Source organism: Branchiostoma belcheri, unplaced genomic scaffold (assembly GCF_001625305.1).
Source record: "Branchiostoma belcheri isolate BF01 breed outbred unplaced genomic scaffold, Haploidv18h27 scaffold13, whole genome shotgun sequence".
NCBI lineage: Eukaryota > Metazoa > Chordata > Leptocardii > Amphioxiformes > Branchiostomatidae > Branchiostoma > Branchiostoma belcheri.
The window spans coordinates 1,632,172-1,650,394 of NW_017802713.1; the positions used below are offsets into that span (position 1 = coordinate 1,632,172).

General features: G+C 39.3%; 1 protein-coding gene across 1 annotated transcript in view; it reads right to left on the bottom strand.

Moving 5' to 3' along the window:
• Positions 1–18,223, bottom strand: part of LOC109463939 (DNA replication licensing factor mcm7-like) — a 54,346-nt gene that overhangs the window by 12,885 nt on the left and 23,238 nt on the right. The window contains exon 17 of the mRNA XM_019760837.1: positions 7,345–7,454. Coding sequence (XP_019616396.1) covers positions 7,345–7,454 — 110 coding nt within the window. The remainder of the gene's footprint in view (positions 1–7,344; positions 7,455–18,223) is intronic.

An 18,223-nucleotide genomic window follows, 5' to 3' on the forward strand; every position in this document is an offset into this window, starting at 1 on the left:
ACATGACAATGGAATGCAGTCTCTGGTAGATGTTTCATGTTTAGGACACTATTGGCCATACGTTAGACAACTGAAGCATGCAGCAATACCTGAATAGCCTTTTTGGGAGTAATTAAACTTGGGGAACAATGCAGACCTCATCTAGGAATGCTTTTCAGGTTCAAAATGCTGACATAAGCAGGGCTTGGCAATACTTCTGACCACAAGTCACAAGCTTTTGCCACCCTTTGGAGTCTATTACTACTGACTATATGGTTGGATAACAACACTAGCACCAAGGACAGAGCCAAATGAGGAACATTAAAGAAAAGAACACAAAATGATTAGATAATAACATTTGCAAACTTGGTAAAATAAAACCCACATGAAAAGAAATTTCTGTATCTTTCTTACAGTAAAATATTCCACACCAATACGATATTGTTATGTAGAAAGAATAGCACACTCTAGACTTAAGTTTTCTGTATTAAATTCAGATTTGCATGACATCCAGGTATTGTCCCTCAAGATGAAGTACAGCAAAGATTTTACTCTTACAAAGACAAGTTACAGAAAGGGACATTCGACAAGAAAGAAGAATGAGCTATGTGTTACCCATTCCTCAATGCCTAGTCAGAATCTAAAAGAACTGCCTGGGTATTCATCTTTGATATGAAATGCATGGCAAAAAATGTATGTCATAATCATGAGTTGAAATCTCTCAGCCCTTGAAAGGGCAGACCTGACAACCCAGTGTCGTAAAAAATGATGCCAGCAACATGCGAGATCGCTATCTGCGATCCAGATGGAGCGTGGCGTACGCCGTAATGCGCCGTGCCCTCGATAAGGCATCGCCAACTCTCTCACGGCAACTGCAGAGTGTAAAAGCACTCGAGTAGATGGCTGGATGTTGGTGCTTTAGATATGTATCAGGGGGGAAGGAATGGTGTGGGTTAGTGTGGCACTTTGGGTACGCATGTGGCGACGGTATGGCTACATTCTGAGTCGTGTGGTCCTGAAAGACCATATGTCACACCATTTTGAAGTGTCGCTGACACATGATAGTACACAGGAGCACCAATACTACAAGTTTCCAACTTTATCTAAAAGCCAGTATTGGACCTAGAATTTCGAAAAAGGCCTTGGCCTACAAAAACTGTCTATCAACAATCCATTAACTACTACTAGAAAGTGCATTTTTTATCTGAAGTACATAGAAGATATAGCTACTTGTATCCTTTGGAAGATCTGTCCACAAAACATAATGTCAAAATAAAGAGGAGGCTTTTAAAACCGTTGTAGGTTGGAATGGTAGGAATATGTCAAATGGCAGATGGCCCGGCAATGTTTGATGAATGATATTCGGGGAGATTTAAAATGTAAAGTTCAGGAAAGCATTGCCTGGAGGACTTGAACCCATCTCGTTGGGGAGGTTGACAGATTGTGAGCCTGCAGGCAGAGATCTAATGTAACTCTGGGTACACCTGACGGATTCATTTTCCCCCGCTATGAAAGTAGCTTTGGACTTGGAAATGAATCTTGATACAGTTTTAGCTCGAGGGGACCTATTTTTCCACCGGTTTTATCACAGATGGTATACTCATGAGGTTTAACATACCAGCTCACTGGCTCATTTTAACAAGCATAAAAACTTACCACACATGTTGTAAAAAAGAGACGTATCTGAACAGTTTTTAACGTGTCTCAGAATCTTGAATTCTAAATTTCCTCACCAAAAGCCAAATCTGGAAGTACACCAAGAGGACTGATAGACAAGATAAAAAGGACAAAAAGCATGAAAAATTATCAGAAAACAGAAGAAAACCATGCTGTATCTATCCATTCTGCAAGGAAAATAATTTTACAAATGGGAAAAGCATGAAAAATCATCAAATGGCTGGAAAAAAAGTGAACACTAGTCAAGTTCGATAGCCTTAAAATTCTTTTCTGCAATGTCTATTGAAGCTAACACTGTAAGTATGCAAGATCCAAATGTGAGGAAACAGAAGAAAACCATGCTGTAACTATCCATCCTGCGAGGAAAAACTTTTGCAAGTGACCCACAAATTACTCAATAATTTGTACCTACAGACGTAACACGTGCAACCCATGCTGCGTTTTCCACTCCTAACCGTGGTCAAACTCACATTTTCCCATCGGAACTCTGTCACTGTCAGCCCTCCCCACCGGTGGGCACTCCAAACCCTGTAATTTAGACCAGCGAAGGTCTTGGCTTACAGGAACAACTGATTCCACGGACACCAGAGAACACACATATATACCCTACGTACGGTTCAAGCAGCGATAATCCTTGCTCCTCCAATGACCAGTCCTGGTCGTCATAGTTTCAAGAAAGTCATGCTAGGTTCCTATCAACCCAAGGTGCCTAGAAGTCTACCTCCTCTTGAGAGAATGATATAATAGGGCAGCCTCAAACAATGTTTGTCAGAAATGCTATAATGTGAACGGTTTATGGCTGACCTTATGTTTGCTTTTACATGTTGGACATATTTTTCTTCTAAGGGAAAATTATTCTTTATGGTGCGTAGCTTGGCAAACATCTCTGTCATTGTTTGTTGTGTGACAAAGAGGTTGTTTTGTATAGCGTTGCGCTGGATTTTGCATGGTTAGAAGGGACGTTTTGGTAAGCTGACTGAGACAGGGTTGCCGCCCCCCGTTGGTGTATTGTGTGCGTGTCCTTTGTAATTCTGAGAGAGAATTTGAACTGGTATGAAGATTGGGGGAATTTTTCTGCAACTGTGTCTGGGAATATAATCAACCATTGCAAGGGGTAGCATGTGATTGTATTCCATTTTTCCATGCCAAAGAAAGGGAAAACGTTAGTCAAAATCTTAGGCATTTAAAGGCATCCAATGCGATTTCAGCAAAACTGGAAATATTCTGAATAAGGCAATCTTTGTGATATTGACACATACTGCTTCACATTAGCACGTTTGAGTCAGTATTTCATACTTTGGGCTTTTAAAACTGAAGAAACAAAGCCCTGAGATGAGTCCTTTATTTTCTGGGTGGTACCCTAAATATCAGCCCTTCCAGTGACCACTTTCCGTCAGAATTTTTGCCTTGAGGGTCAATATACATTCATAGTGTGATTTCAACTCAGTATGTGGATAAATGGATAGAATATTGGCTTTGAAAACTCAGGTTTCCAAGCCCTAAAAACTGCACTGGATGCCTCTAAACTGTCCAGTGTTATAACTGACAAGTCATAGAATCACATAGAGGAATTTGTAAATTTGCTGACGAAATATACGAAAATCTCACACGGTCTTCCCGTTTCGTTTCTGAGGCTACAGTTGGCAAGATTCGCTGATCTTTAACCCAAATTCCCTCCGACAGCGGACAACTTTCTACGACAGAGTCCATTAGTTCCTGCTTAGATTCGGCACGTCTACATCAGCAAGTAATGGATGCTCCATCCCTCAAGGATATTTGAAATGTAGAATTGGGTCCTGGGGGGAATTGCGCCCACTCCTCATGCATGTTGGAAACGATCGGTTCGAATATCAGAACCAAGAAGTTGAGACACTCAAGAAGCTATTAGTGTCACATCAATGGAAAGCTTAGTCTTCTGATGTCTGGGTTCGCTGAGGTCTAATTCTGGCACGCAAACGCTTCTGAGCCAGCCGTCCCATTTGTGATGCGTTTTTGAAGCTGGGAGATGCACAGCACGAGAGGCTAAAACAAAGAGTGAAGTAAATTAGGCTCTAGGCACTAAAAATAAGCACTAGCCTTTTAGCAAGATAGAGTGGCTTATCATCAGGAGAACTGATGAAAAAAAAACCAGCAAACACAACAATTCGAGGCTGACATTTTACAGCTATTTTGCTAAAGTGAAGAGAAAGACTGCATCTTAAGCAAGAAAGGTCTAGCTACAAGGCTTAATGGTTTAACGTGAGTGTCAGAATAGCCCTCCAAAAGACCAAACCAAAATGATTCTTACAAGGTACTTGACTTCATTCGAGAATGGTCTTCTACAGTTTGCTCTTTTGGATTTTTGCGGCAATAAAGACGTCAGAATGCCTTCCAAAATACCAAACCAAAATGATTTTTACAAGGCATTTGACTTCATTCAAGAATGGTCTTCTACAGTTCGCTCTTTTGGATTTTTGCAGCAATAAAGACGTCAGAATAGCCTTCCAAAATACCAAACCAAAATGATTTTTACAAGGCATTTGACTTCATTCAAGAATGATCTTCTACAGTTCGCTCTTTCGGATTGTTGCGGCAGTAAAGACGGGCGTATTCCCTACAAGAAGCGTGCGTCTGTAAGGCACAGATGGTTAATAACAGGGTAGAGGGATTTTACAGCACCCGTGTCGGACTTAAGAAGCACACCTGCTGATTCCCTTTAAACCACCAGGAACGCGCAAACGGAACGCAGCATGGCAAAACGGTCTTAAACATGTTATTATTCCTCCAGGTTGCCACGGAGGGCCGCGCTGGTATAGATCGCGCGGGCCTTAGCGATAGGGTAGCAACGCGGCGAGGGCTCTCGCTGGCTACTGGCATTGCATGCAACATTTGTCTTGTCACAAATGATTAGGTGAAGCCTGTCATCTCAGTTGGGTACCTGTTTCAAACCTGTAATTAAAAACCATTAATCTTGTGGACACCCGCCGGGGGAAAACCGCCTCCGAAAACGGTCCGGACTCCCGTGCCGCGTCCAGGCCGGGGCAATCCTACCGCGGGAACGCGAGAAGCGTGTTCCAACGCGATTAGAAAGACGCGGATACAAGCTAACGCGATTAGAGCTCAACCTGTATTCAACCGCTTTCGGGAACAAGATTCATAAAACGATGCGGAGCTCAAAGACTGAAATATGATCACCCCGCAGGTGTGAACAGGGAATCAAAATGGAGGGAAAATTCGCAATAAAAGAGCGTGACAAATCTGCACAGCAAGTCCCCCGCTTCAAAGGGTCGGGGGTTTTCTTCCGTTTTCTATGGGAGGAGGCTCCCTACCTGGAGTGATACATTTGAAACACAAAAGTGTGTGTAAATACAGGCTAGTCGAGACGGAGGAAAGAAAACAGCAGATGTCTAGGAGAACTCTCTCTCTCTGCTATGTCTGGAAGAGAGGTGTTCGTTCTAACACTTGCTGTATAAAAGGAGAGCAAATAGTTATCGGAAGTGCTGAATATTCATTGCTTTCCTGCAAAAAAAAACTCCACATGGAATACAATTGTACTCAGCTTTTGCAGAGTATAAATGACTTCTGGAAGGTTATCCACATTCCCAAAATTGTGTTGGTAAAAGCAAATATCATATCATAAGTAGTTACCGATTCTATCTATCACTGCTTGACCATTTCAAATTGAGAAACATATTCACTGATTTTCATTTTTACTAGGTTTTATTGAACTTCCAACAGTGTTCTTTTGACCAGTGTTGTCTTTGAGTGTTTTATTTCCAAAGAATTTGGCAACCTGATATTTAATTTTCTCAACCTCTTATTTCAGTGGACAATACTGTCATATAACCCTGACATGTGCTGGGTATGTAGCACACTGCTTTTTCTGACTAGACCAAACAATGTAACCATATCAGTGATATAACGTTTTATTCATGATGGTTGAGCCACTGGCTTCTTTGACTAGACCAATCTCTGCATACATTTTTCACAGCCCTGGCCTTTGGTTGAACTTAAAATCTGGCTTAAGACCAGAGACATGGAATCCGTCAAACGCCCCGGCCCATTCAAAACACAGCAAGGTCTCTATTCTTAGTAGCTGTCAAGTATATACCTACTTAGCATTACCTCTATCCAAGCACGAGTGTCCCCAACCCAGACCGTGGCATTCCGGCCTTTCATCGCACTTCAACCACGGCTAAAGCGACAATTACGCTTGAAAGCCCGGTGCGCGCACAATGCCACCTAATATGTAACGCTCTGTTACCCCACAATTGTAATTGATTCAGGCACTCAAAGCTTTCTCTGTCCCTCTAGTCAAACAACTGCTTGTGGGAAAAGATGTCGCGAGGAACCCCTTGAGTGGAAAGCCAACAAGTGTCGGCGAAGTCGGCGGTGGCACGGGACATCCTGAGAGAAAAGTTACCTGGTTGGCACAAAGTACAACTTTGTAGCAGATGGCAAAGTGTTCTTCAACACGTAGACAAAAGAACTGACAGAGAAACCAATGGGTGGGGGGAACAGTACGTCCCCCATTGAGACCGGAACAAAACATCATTCACTCTTGCTAACTTTTGACTCCGTAAACCCTGCCAAATATCTTTAAAATTAACCTGCAAATTGGACCATTTCGTTCCTACCAATACAAGAGGCCGTCCGCTGTCACTTACGTGAACTTGTTTTCTAAGGATTACATTCCCCGCAAGTATGACTGTATATTTTCTTTCCGCTTCTTTTGTTATACAGAATTTTCCGCTGAATCAGAGCTTTTCCCAATATTTGTTATCGCTTGACAAATATTGGTAATACTCCTAGAAGTGACAGATGGTGACAGGGTGACTGGAAGGTTTGCGTGACCTCAAGTGACGCTTGAGCGATGTTAAGTATAAACTTTCTAACAACTTGACATTCCAGAAGAGACAGTAAACGCCACCTGTGAATAACTGTGGGAAACAAGTCCTTTCAACGCTGTCAAGACATCCGATGACTGAACTTCTCAAGAGTTCTTGAACTTCTTGTCACAGCTGTATTGTTTTCTTATACTTTTCTGTGACCAGAACTTCAAAGTCAGGTCAAGAACACGACAAGTAAAAGGTCATAAGTGACATTCTCTTTTAAATCAAGCCAACTCTGGACCATTGTAATGACTACTGCACTGGAAGTTCAAAACATTTGTTTTGTTTTTGCTTATGTCTAAAAGAGTTAAGAAACGGCACCTTAAAGTGTGCTGAGTGGCAGAAAATGTTCTTGCTTTCTCTTGTCTTGTTACCAGTCATACCTGTGAGTGACTCCATTGTTCAACTATCGTTTTCATAGCTCTGCATTTTAGTGTGTGCTATGTTTTCCTCATTGTCGAAAAGTGGGAATTTTCAGTCCCGTTCAGTGTTGCATAGTTTTAACTACAACACTCTCTTGTCTGGCTCAACCACCCTCATACCAATCCTCAATACCATTTTCCTCAGTCTGAGTAGTTGAGTACGAGTAGTTCTTTATTAAGTGACAAGATCATACTGTACATCTTGAAACTTTAGCAGTGGTTACATTTTCACCGCGACCTCCCCACTGCAAATTCATGACACTGCGAGTAAGAGTTCCTAAACAAACCGTTTGGTTCCCTGCGAAAGTAAATGTATTTACAGTATGAAGGTGGGTAAACCTACCATTTTGTTCCCTGCTAAGAAAGATAACTTTACAGTATGAAGGTACACCTACCGTTTGGTTCCCTCCTCTTGTCCCACCAGTGAGTCCTTGGACATCTCCATCAGTCGCATGGCCTCGTTCACATCGTCCTTCTCAACTACATCCACCAACCGCAGACGAGCCTGCAACAGTCACAACAAGGTCCACGACATCAGCATCTTTCCAAAGCTTTTGCGATATCTAGATATAATTATGTTTACCAAAGGAAAACATATTGTTTTTGCTATGTTTCCTCTTCTTTCAAAAGATCAATATCCTCAACCAGATTGTCTGTCACCATGGTAACTACTGTTGGGTTACATCATGTTGCATTTTCATAGCTGGAGGGATTTAGACTCCTGTCTGACCATATATACAATGTACAGGAATGTGTTAAGAATTAACAGAGCAGACCATATGGGAAGGTGAACATTATGCATTTGTTCACCTTCTGACTGCTTCTTATGAATCCCTGATGCCTTTCTAGTTCTTAGGTGTTTATTATAAAACTTTCTTTATTTTGTTATTTGTGGAATCTTTACTTCTTTATTTGTGGCAACTTACTACCAATGTTTAAAGCATATCTCATATCTTGGTAGTCCTTCGGAGCTGTATATCTCATACTAGTATACAGCTTCTTTCAAAACAAGTGAGCTCTCTTTTCTGGGTGGGAACGGAACACGAAGACCAAAATCTACAAAAGTGCAAATGGCAACCACAGAACGAGGTTCACACTGCCTAATGCACTTTCCACAACGTGTTTGCTTCCACAAAATGTCACCAATGCCACCGACAAACTATGACAAATACAGGAGGTCCCGTGGGCAAGCTTAGAGTCAATCACTGCGGCCACCTCCAATCCCGCGACCTTTACTCTCCCGATCGCTACTTAAGACTCGGTCGACCCCTCCAGCTTCCAATCTTGAAAACAAAGTTCCTCGGGGCGTGTCAAAGGTTACGGGAGAACATGCCCCCAATCTCGGATGGTCCAAAATGATAAATGTCGGGGAAGGTGTTTTACTCCGCAGTAATTTAGGCACTACCTAATTCCCGCTTATCTTATACATGACCCTTGCTTATACAGGAACAGCCAAGCACCTTCTAGGAAAAAAGTATATGTCTCGAGGATATGGAAGTAATATGAGGGATGGTCTGAAACCGTCAAAATGTTGTTGCTAAAAAAAGGAATGTACTAGTATAAGAAGGGCACTTTCTTAGACTGTGTAACTTGCAGAGAAAAAAGAGTTTGCAGTAGAATTTTTGATACATGAACACACATGCTTTACTTGAACTTCCAAAAGCCATAAAGATTTAATCACATTAAAATTAAGTCAATAGAAACCAGTAAAGACCATGCTATTTTTGAGAAATGACACAAAAACATGATGTGATTTTCACAAACAAACACACATGCTTTACTTGAACTTCCAAAAGTTATAAAGATTTAATCACATTAAAATTAAGTAAAAAGAAACCAGTAAAGACAATGCTATATTGAGAAAGGACACAAAGGCATGATGCGATTTTCATGCCATGTCTATGACTGCGAAATGACCAAACTTCTCTGACACACCGACCGAATTCGGTGCTCAACTTCTCAAAAAGGAATCTTCTGACTCATTCTGATTCATGGAATCAGACGGGAATAAATTTCGTTCCCGACACGAACCCTGCGGATTGTCTGCCCTCCGTTCTCCGAGTTCACCGCGATGTCACCGACATGTCAAACCGCGCCCCTGCGAAACACGCCCCAGAACCCCACATTTCCTCCCCAACATTAAGTCGTGTTACAAAGATCACCCGCAGGCAATATCCCGACTAATGCAGGCATCAATTTACTACAAGCAATTACTGCATGCAAAAGAGACGTCGGCAGATCCTTATCAAATTTCACATTCTGAAACACCGTCAAATTTTCAATAGGACATTTACGTGTGTCGTGGAGATAATCTAATTAAAGCGCTTGAAGGATTGGTCTAAGTGTAGGGCTTGCACAATTTGACATGGTAGAATTGCATTTTACGTTGGCTTCTAAAGGGTGTATTTGTTCAACGGTAAAGTTGTTTGGACTGTGAAATGTTGGTAAATGTAATCCTGATTTAATGCTGTTATGTGCTTGAAAGAGTAAATATACAGCCGCGCAGACGACATAACATTTAGGGAATAAAGGGACGTTTCAAAGGACACGCTGCGCTCCATTTATTAACCGCCTATCTGGGGATAAAGATATGAATTCGCAGCCAGCGTGCATACAGGATTATCTCCCGCCAAGTTCACTAAAAATCGATCTAATGCGCGGGGAACAGAGAGCTGGTACGGAGAGCGATAGATCTCGCTGTCAGTGGCGAGAAGTGAGCGGGATAGATAAGGAACGTGATGTATCGGCTGTCAGGGCGCGGGAAAATGGCAGGACGGGATTGGGCTGTTTGTAGATTTCTCTATTCTTTCGGTGACTGAGTGCAGACAGTGGCGGTGTTATCTCCGAGCGACAGAGCCAACATCTGCGTGCTCCGCGGAGCAAGCTGGGACAGACTCATATCATGAAGTGACAATGTTTTTCCTACCCTTACCTTGACACAGAGCACCACCAACCCTACAGACATGAAAAAAATCAGTCAAAAACGTGGTTGTGATCTATTTTGGACAGTGCTGTGTACCTAAACCCACATTTAAGTTCAGGTCCGGATTCAAGTCCAGAGGTTTAGGTTCAGTTCCAGACTCGTAAGTCCAGACCTAAAGCCATGGCATATACAAAATTGCATGTTGGCAACCTTGCAACGTTGATTGGGCAAAACTTTGGCCACATAAAATGGAGGCTGAGACTTGACAATGCGGATGGCAATGTTTTCTTCATTTTGCAGAACAGATTTTAAAATCTATGGAAGGTTTTAGGTGGTTTGGAAAGAAATGGGGGCATGTTTTTTTTTTTTTGTAATAAGTCTGGAATCGGTTCTTGACTTTTAGTTTTTTTAGGACTTGAAACTTAATATTTTTAAAGGTCCTGGACCGGCCCAGCAAATGGTACACAGTACTAATTTTGGACAGTCAGAAACGGATAGTACTTACCGTTTCCATACCGACAACTATGTTGCTTGATTTCAACAAACCGTCTTTTACAAATCTGAAGCATCCTCTTATTGCTACTTGACACTCTACCATCCTATGGGTGCTGTGTAATATATTTCATACTGCGTACTTGGGAAAATTGACAACTTTGATGTATATACAGTGAGTTTTAAGCCTTAAAGTCTGTACCTGAAACATAGCATGGATTAGACCACAACTTAATGCAATAACCTTGGACTGAAAGGCTCAACCGCAGCCTTTTTAGTTCTTACAATCTTTTATTAAAATCAAAATGAGTGGAACTGATTAATTAATATACTCTGGGTAATCACAGAAAGCAATGCCCAGAATATAATTTTAATCTTAAAAGAATCTATAATATTTATCATTTCAATGTAGAAATGAACTAGAAAGCAGCAGTGTATGTACGATATGGTGTTTTGAGTATTTGTCATAATATTTTATTGTTGTTTACGTCCGTCCTATTTTTTCTGTAGTAAATCTTGATACAATCTTTTTCAATAAGTGCTAATTTTATTAGCAAATCAATTTTAGGCCACACCAATTTAATTTTTTGGTTAAAGGATTTGCCTGCTTAATTTTTTTCCGATTTAAAAAAAAAATCAGAATCAACTGCAAAATGCTCATATTTTGCCCTGAACAGTTGAAAACAGTCCTTTCCATCCTAGTTGTTACAGTTATTCCATCTTTCAATGCAGTGGTATCATTAAAAGTTCAAAATTCATTGTATAAATTTTGAACCAGTCTGGTGTGTTGACTTCATGGCTCCTATCATACCATTTTGGGCCATAATAGGATGCCTAGGCCTGTTTTTATTTCATCCACCCGCTCCATTATTTTTCTAGAAAAATTCGTTAACCAAGAAATTAAATTGGTGTGGCCTTAGTACTGAGAAAGAGTTGTCTCCCTATTAACAAAAAAAAGGTACTCCCAAGTTGGACCCATGTACATGTATGTATGTAGGTATTACCTAGGTTGATGGGTGCTCACGGGTAGGTATTATAGTCATCAGCATGTAAATGCAGTTCCCCATGTATCTAATGATAATCCACTTCACCATGCAAACCTCTCGAGACTCAATGTTGAATCACTAATATTATGGGAAGGGGAGGTACTTTTGGAGTATGGATTTTAACATGTATTGTAGTAGTTTGGTAAGGAAGTTCCTAAAGACCACACCAGTTTAATTTGTTGGTTCTCAGATTATTTCACAAAAAATCTGAAGCGACGGGGAAAAAAAAAAAAATAGAAACAGGTCTAGGCATTCTATTATAGCCCCAAAGGCTACAATAAGAGTCAACACAAAAGGCTGGGTTAACATTTGAACAATGAATTTTGAACTTTTAATCAAACCACTGCATTGATAGATGGAAAAACTGTAACAACTAGGAACAAATGGACTTTTCTCAACTGTTGGGGGCAAAATATGAGCATATTTGAGTTAATTTAGAACCAGAATCTTTTTCCTTTTTTTCAGAAAAAAATGAAGAGGCAAATCTGAGAACTAATAGATTAGGTGTGGCCTAAGAATGGCATTGAAAGTTTGATGTTAAGGCATTAGCGGCGAGCTACGGATAGTGTCAGAGCGCGGATGTTTAGGACATCTCGTTTCCCGCGGGGCTAAAACGTCAGTCTGCGCAACGTTACCGCTCGGCGCTACGAACCGACGGACTACTTGGGATGGTAATTACGCCATATCGGGGCAGGTGTTAGATTTAACCAAGATTCCATCAGTGGATTCCGTAGGCATTAGGGAGAGCTGGAGAGGGATTATTCCACGTATTTGGGAGAAAATTCCCCCGGCGGTTCCAAATGCAGCGCTCAGCACCGCCTTGGGAGCGGCGCATACGAAAATCAATCAGGGCGACAGTACGGAATCCTCGGCGAGGATTTATCGGCGAATTCCGTATTCAATCATACGCGTTAAATAAGAATATGGCACGCCATAATGACGACATGAGAAACAAGTACCTTTTATGTCGGGTAGACTAATAACTAGGATGAATTACATCATTACAGGCCTTGTCCTCACATAATGCTGGCCTTTTGCAATCACAGATAACGACGCATGTTTACTGCCTGCCACACGCGTGTGTCATTTTCAAACGGAATTTTACAACTATCATTTCGTGTTTCCTTCTTACCCTTTAGGGCTTGAAATTCATCTAAGAATAGGAGCACTGGTGCACCCAACCTAAAAAAACAACTCTGGGGAGCACCATATGAAACAAAACCCGATCTTACTGCTCCTCTTATGAGCTTCAAAATCTTATGGTAGCTTCAAAATCTTAATCAAGTACTACAACAAAGATTTTATTATTTTTCTGACACTTTGATGCCAAGAGTATCCTGTATACTATCATACATTTCATACGTACAAAACACAGAAAAAAATTGGGTGCACAGCTCCAATTTTTAGTGCACTAAGGTGCACATGCACCCAGTATTTCGAGCCCTGCCCTTCCTGTTTTAAGCTATGAAAAACATCAGTGAAGCACTATAGGCTGAAAAAGTAACACTATATTTGAAAGTAATACATAACTGAAACATAAGCAAGGTGAGAGAAGTACTTGTTGTATATAATAAAATCCCAATATTGTGCACAAAGATGCACAATAGGCTATTTGTAAAGTCTGTCATAGGCAAGCACTGTAGGCTGAAAAAGTAACACTATATTTGAAAGTAATACATAACTGAAACATAAGCAAGGTGAGATAAGTACTTGTTGTATATAATAAAATCCCAATATCGTGCACAAAGATGCAAAATAGGCTATTTGTAAAGTCTGTCATAGGCAAGCACTGTAGGCTGAAAAAGTACTACTATATTTGAAAGTAATACTAATATGTAACTGAAACATAAGCAAGGTGAGAGAAGTACTTGTTGTGCATAAGAAAATCCCAATATCGTGCACAAATATGACTATATGTAAAGTCTGTCATAACTTTTTCTCAGTATCAATGTAAAATATTTTTATATTCATGGAAAAATTAAAAAACATTGCAGTTTTTATTAGTATAACCAATCACAGACTACGATACAAACTTTTTTCAATAAAAGATAATTAATACCTTGAAATATGATTACCTATTGTCCCTGTTCCATCAATTATGCCCCTTGTTGTCTAAATTACTAATGGTATGATAATGTGGAGCTTCTGGATACAATTAGAAGTGATACTGTGAGTCCCTGAAGGCTTGTTCAGCACCAAGGACAGCCCAGCACGAGTGCTGTTTACATCTAATATCTATTCATTAAAAACAAACCAACGCTAACACCACGCGCATCTGGGAAACCACAGCTAAATTACTTCCGAGGCGTACTTTTCTGCGAGGAAAAATCCGCGCCTTGTTTAGAAAAGCAAATTTGAACCCGTGGCTTGATGGATGGATTCCCCCCGCGGCAAAATGTCAGACGATTTTATCAGCGCTCGCGTGTCCCGGCGGACGCACACTGCACGGCGCAGATCGTTACGGGTAGTTGAGCTTCTAACAAGCACCTGACAGATGACTGGGTTTTGTTTGGCACAGTGGTGTATGCAAAAAAAAACTACAGGAACATTCGGTACTGTTCTTGCTATGTTTTGATCGACCGTATTACAGATTCATATGCAAAACTAGAAAGGTAACGTTTGCAAAGTAAATGCATAATCATGTTTACACATGTACCTTCGCATATGGTCTGCTCTGTTAATTCTTACTCAAAAACATTCATAGATACGGTCTAAATCCCTCCTGCCATAAAATTGCAACATGATGTCACCCAACACCAGTTACCAAGGTGATAGATGTCTGGTTCAGGTCATTGACCTTATTGGTTTGGAGAAGAAGAGGAAACAGAGCAAAAACAATATGTTTTCCTTCGGTAAACAAAAAAAAAGTGCTTCAATTGTAAGGAAAAACAACTACAACACTGACATATGAAAATATTTCAGTGTTATGCTTCATCATGAATAAAATAAGCGTCCTTCTGTATTGAAATATCAAGATCGCATCTTGTTTTAATGTTCAAATTGCAACGATTTATTACAGTAGCAATATGGTTGCTTCAAACAGCTTTGTCAATATCTAAAAACGTATCAAACTACTACATGTATATAAATGTTTACGAATGAGAGCATGAAACATCAGCATAAAGCTTTATGGATATATGCAGCCTTGTAAAATGTCTGTGGTTTACAAGGTAGAGTTTACTGCATGCCAAATGGTATTCTTGCTGCTCTTGAAATTAGCTCTCATAATATGGATACTCATAAAAAGTATACAACAACATAGTGTACAAAAAAGCTTTTTTATCATTTGGCTGCTGTATGCTGTTATCTATTGTCTGATTCATTGATATTTTATGACAATATACATACTATATGAGTTGGGAATTCATGTAGACATGGTTTTTTCTTTACAATAACTCGGTAAAATATCTTTAGTTGATCGTAAACGTAGGGTCAACCTATCATTGTTAGTCAAAGGTTGCTTTTCATAGGGGTCAATTGAAATTTGACTGTCGGTTACTTAGGTTTATAGCTGCATAATTCACAACTTTTTACATGCAAATCAAAAAGATGTACCGAAATCGCTACTAAAAATAGTTCACTGGCTTGGAAATTCAACACATTTGGATGGAAAAGTACACACTGTTTTTGGGGAGTGGGAAATTACAATCTAATTTTTTTTTAACAGAATAACATACAAAATTCTTGGAGTGGGGTACTGAGATTTTCCAGGAGTTTAGCATCTTTCACAACTTTTTACGTGCAAATCAAAAAGATGTACCAAAATTACTAATAAAAATAGTTCACTGGCTTAGAAATTCGAAACATTTGGATGGAAAGCACACTGTTTTTTGGGGAGGGGGAAATTACAATCTAATTTTTTTTTAACAGAATAACATACAAAATCCTTGGAGTGGCATACTGCGATTTTTAAACTTTTACCACAATTTCACAACTTTTTACATGCAAATCAAAAAGATGTTCAAATTTCCTACTAAAAATAGTTCATTGGCTTAGAAATTCAAAACATTTGGATGGAAAAGTACACAGTGTGTTTTTTGGGGAGGGGGAAATTACAATCTACTTTTTTATAGAATGCTGTAACATACGAAATTCTTTGACTGGCGTACCGAGATTTTCAAATCTTTACCACCATGAAATTATACCAAAATCACTACAAAAAATAGTTTATTGGCTTAGAAATTCAAAACATTTGGATGGAAAAGTACACACTGTGTTTTTTGGGAGGGGGAAATTACAATCTACTTTTTTTTACAAAATCCTTGGAGTGGCATACTGAGATTTTCTAATCTTTACCACCACAGCGTGCAAAATACCTGGTTCAAATTTTACTTGGGGCAACCTATTTTTGAACCTGTGACACCACCATCCGGCAGATGCTTTTTAATTTTAGATATTAATGGCTATTACTAGTATCAGTAAAGTAAAGGCTGTTACTTACATTGTCAAAGGCTTATGTATGTAACATTACTTAATTTGAGGAAAGTAGTAACTTATAGGTGGGGAAACCTAAAATTCTTTAGATTTCCCCTAAATAATTTTTGCCGTAGCCTGGTTCAAAAAAGTATTTTGTACACTGCACCATGAAATTACTCATCTGGTTCTCCAAATAAAAAGACGGTGGTTTTAATTGCAACCATCCATCAACAAGGCTTGAGCGACAGAAAGAGGATTATGGCTGATGGCTGAAGAAGGACCACAGGCACTCTTCAAACTATGCATTAATATTTCAAACCAATGTGGTGACAAATTAGATGGTATGGAAGCATAGGACACTAGGATACTAGTCAAAAGATATAGCTGTTTGATTTTTGGATGGCAATTTTTGTACCATTTTTCTTTGATTCTACAATATTTGTGTATGATCGAGTCCACAGGCACTGTTCAAAACTATACATTAATATTTTACATCAATGTGGTGACAAATCAGATGGTACGGAAGCATTGGACACTAGGATACTAGGCAAAAGTTATAGCCGTTTGATTTTGGATAGCAATTTCTGTACCATTTTTCTTTGATTCTACAATATTCGTGTATGATGAAGTCCACTGTTCAAAACTATACATTAATATTTTACATCAATGTGGTGACAAATTGGATGGTACGGAAGCATAGGACACTAGGATACTAAGTCAAAAGATATAGCTGGTTGATTTTTGACAGAAATTTCTGTACCATTTTTCTTTGATTCTACAATATTCGTGTATGATGAAGTCCACAGGCACTCTTCAAACTACACATTAATATTTTACATCAATGTAGTGACAAATTGGATGGTACGGAAGCATAGGACACTAGGAAACTAGTCAAAAGATATAGCTGTTTGATTTTTGGATAGAAATTTCTTTACCATTTTTTCTTTGATTCTACCATATTCGTGTATAATGAAGTCCACAGGCACTGTTCAAACTACAAATTAATATTTTACACACCAGTATGGTGACAAGTTAGATGGTATGAAAGCATTGGACATTAGGATACTAGTCAAAAGATATAGCTGTTTGATTTTTGGATAGCAATTTCTGTACCGTTTTTTCTTTGATTCTACAATATGTGTATGTGATGAAGTTACAAAACACATAAGTCTAGTTTAGGACATGGTATTTTTAATAAAATGGCTTTTTGAATTACTTATAGACCTTGCAGTCCAGATGTGGGGTTGGTATACACTACACCAAAAGCATGTACGCTTGCAACATTATGTTCAGTGTAAACTTAAGGCTAAATCAAGACCTTTCTGTTCTAAAAGTTTGCAATTCTTATAAATAAATCCATTTCCATTTCCATCAAGAATTCCATTCAAGAATATGTACTGCCAAATATTGCAAGTCAGAACATTTGCATAGATTGTCATAAAAACAGGTATAAATTTTCCTAAACCAACTAAAAAGATTGCAATACAGGTATCTCCAAGAGCACCCATGGCCAAAATGCCAACGATGAAATTAAAATTATCGTGGACTTTCTGCTTATCTAAACAATTCACACTATCACATGTCAAAAATCATAAGGTAATAAATTTCTCAACTGCACACCTGTGTCTATTCAAGGTGTGGCAATTACAGTCTCAAGCAGGTGTTAAACAATGAAATTGCCCCGCCCGCCATTATGCCAGGTATACAGGTAATTACTAATTCATTTCTTCAGAATGCCACCGTGATTGTGGTGTCATCTGTTATCATATCATCCATGCGAAGGCCACACCAATTTAATTTGTTGTTTCTCAGATTTTTTTCCCGAAAAAATATGAAGCGACAGGGCGAAAAAAAAAAAAAACAGGCCAGGCACCCCATGTTAGCCAGAAATGTTACAATATGAGCCATGAAGTCAACATACCAGGCTGGTTTACAATCAAAACAATAGATTTTGAACTTTCAATGAAACAAAATTGCTTTGTTACATTTAAAAACTTTAAGAACTACGAAGAAATGGACTTTCTTCAACCAGTGGGGCCAAAATATGTCTTCCATTGTGCATTTTGCAGTTAATTTAGAACAAAAAATTTTTTGTTTGTTTTTGCAAATCAGAAAAAAAAATGGACAGGGTGATCTGAGAAACAACAAATTAAATTGGTGTGGCCGAAAGGTCGTTCTGGCACAACAGAGACCATTGAAACCCGTACTCCGTTTCTATTGTGTGTATTCCCCACAGACGTGGGTTGATAGGTAATTACATTGACATTGCAGCACAGCAGGACACTTTGGGGGAAAGAAGAGGACCTTTACGAACAAAAAATGGATGTAATATTTATGACCAAAATGATGGAATACATCATAATTTTTCGTGTAAGTTTCAGAAAACTCCTATAAAAA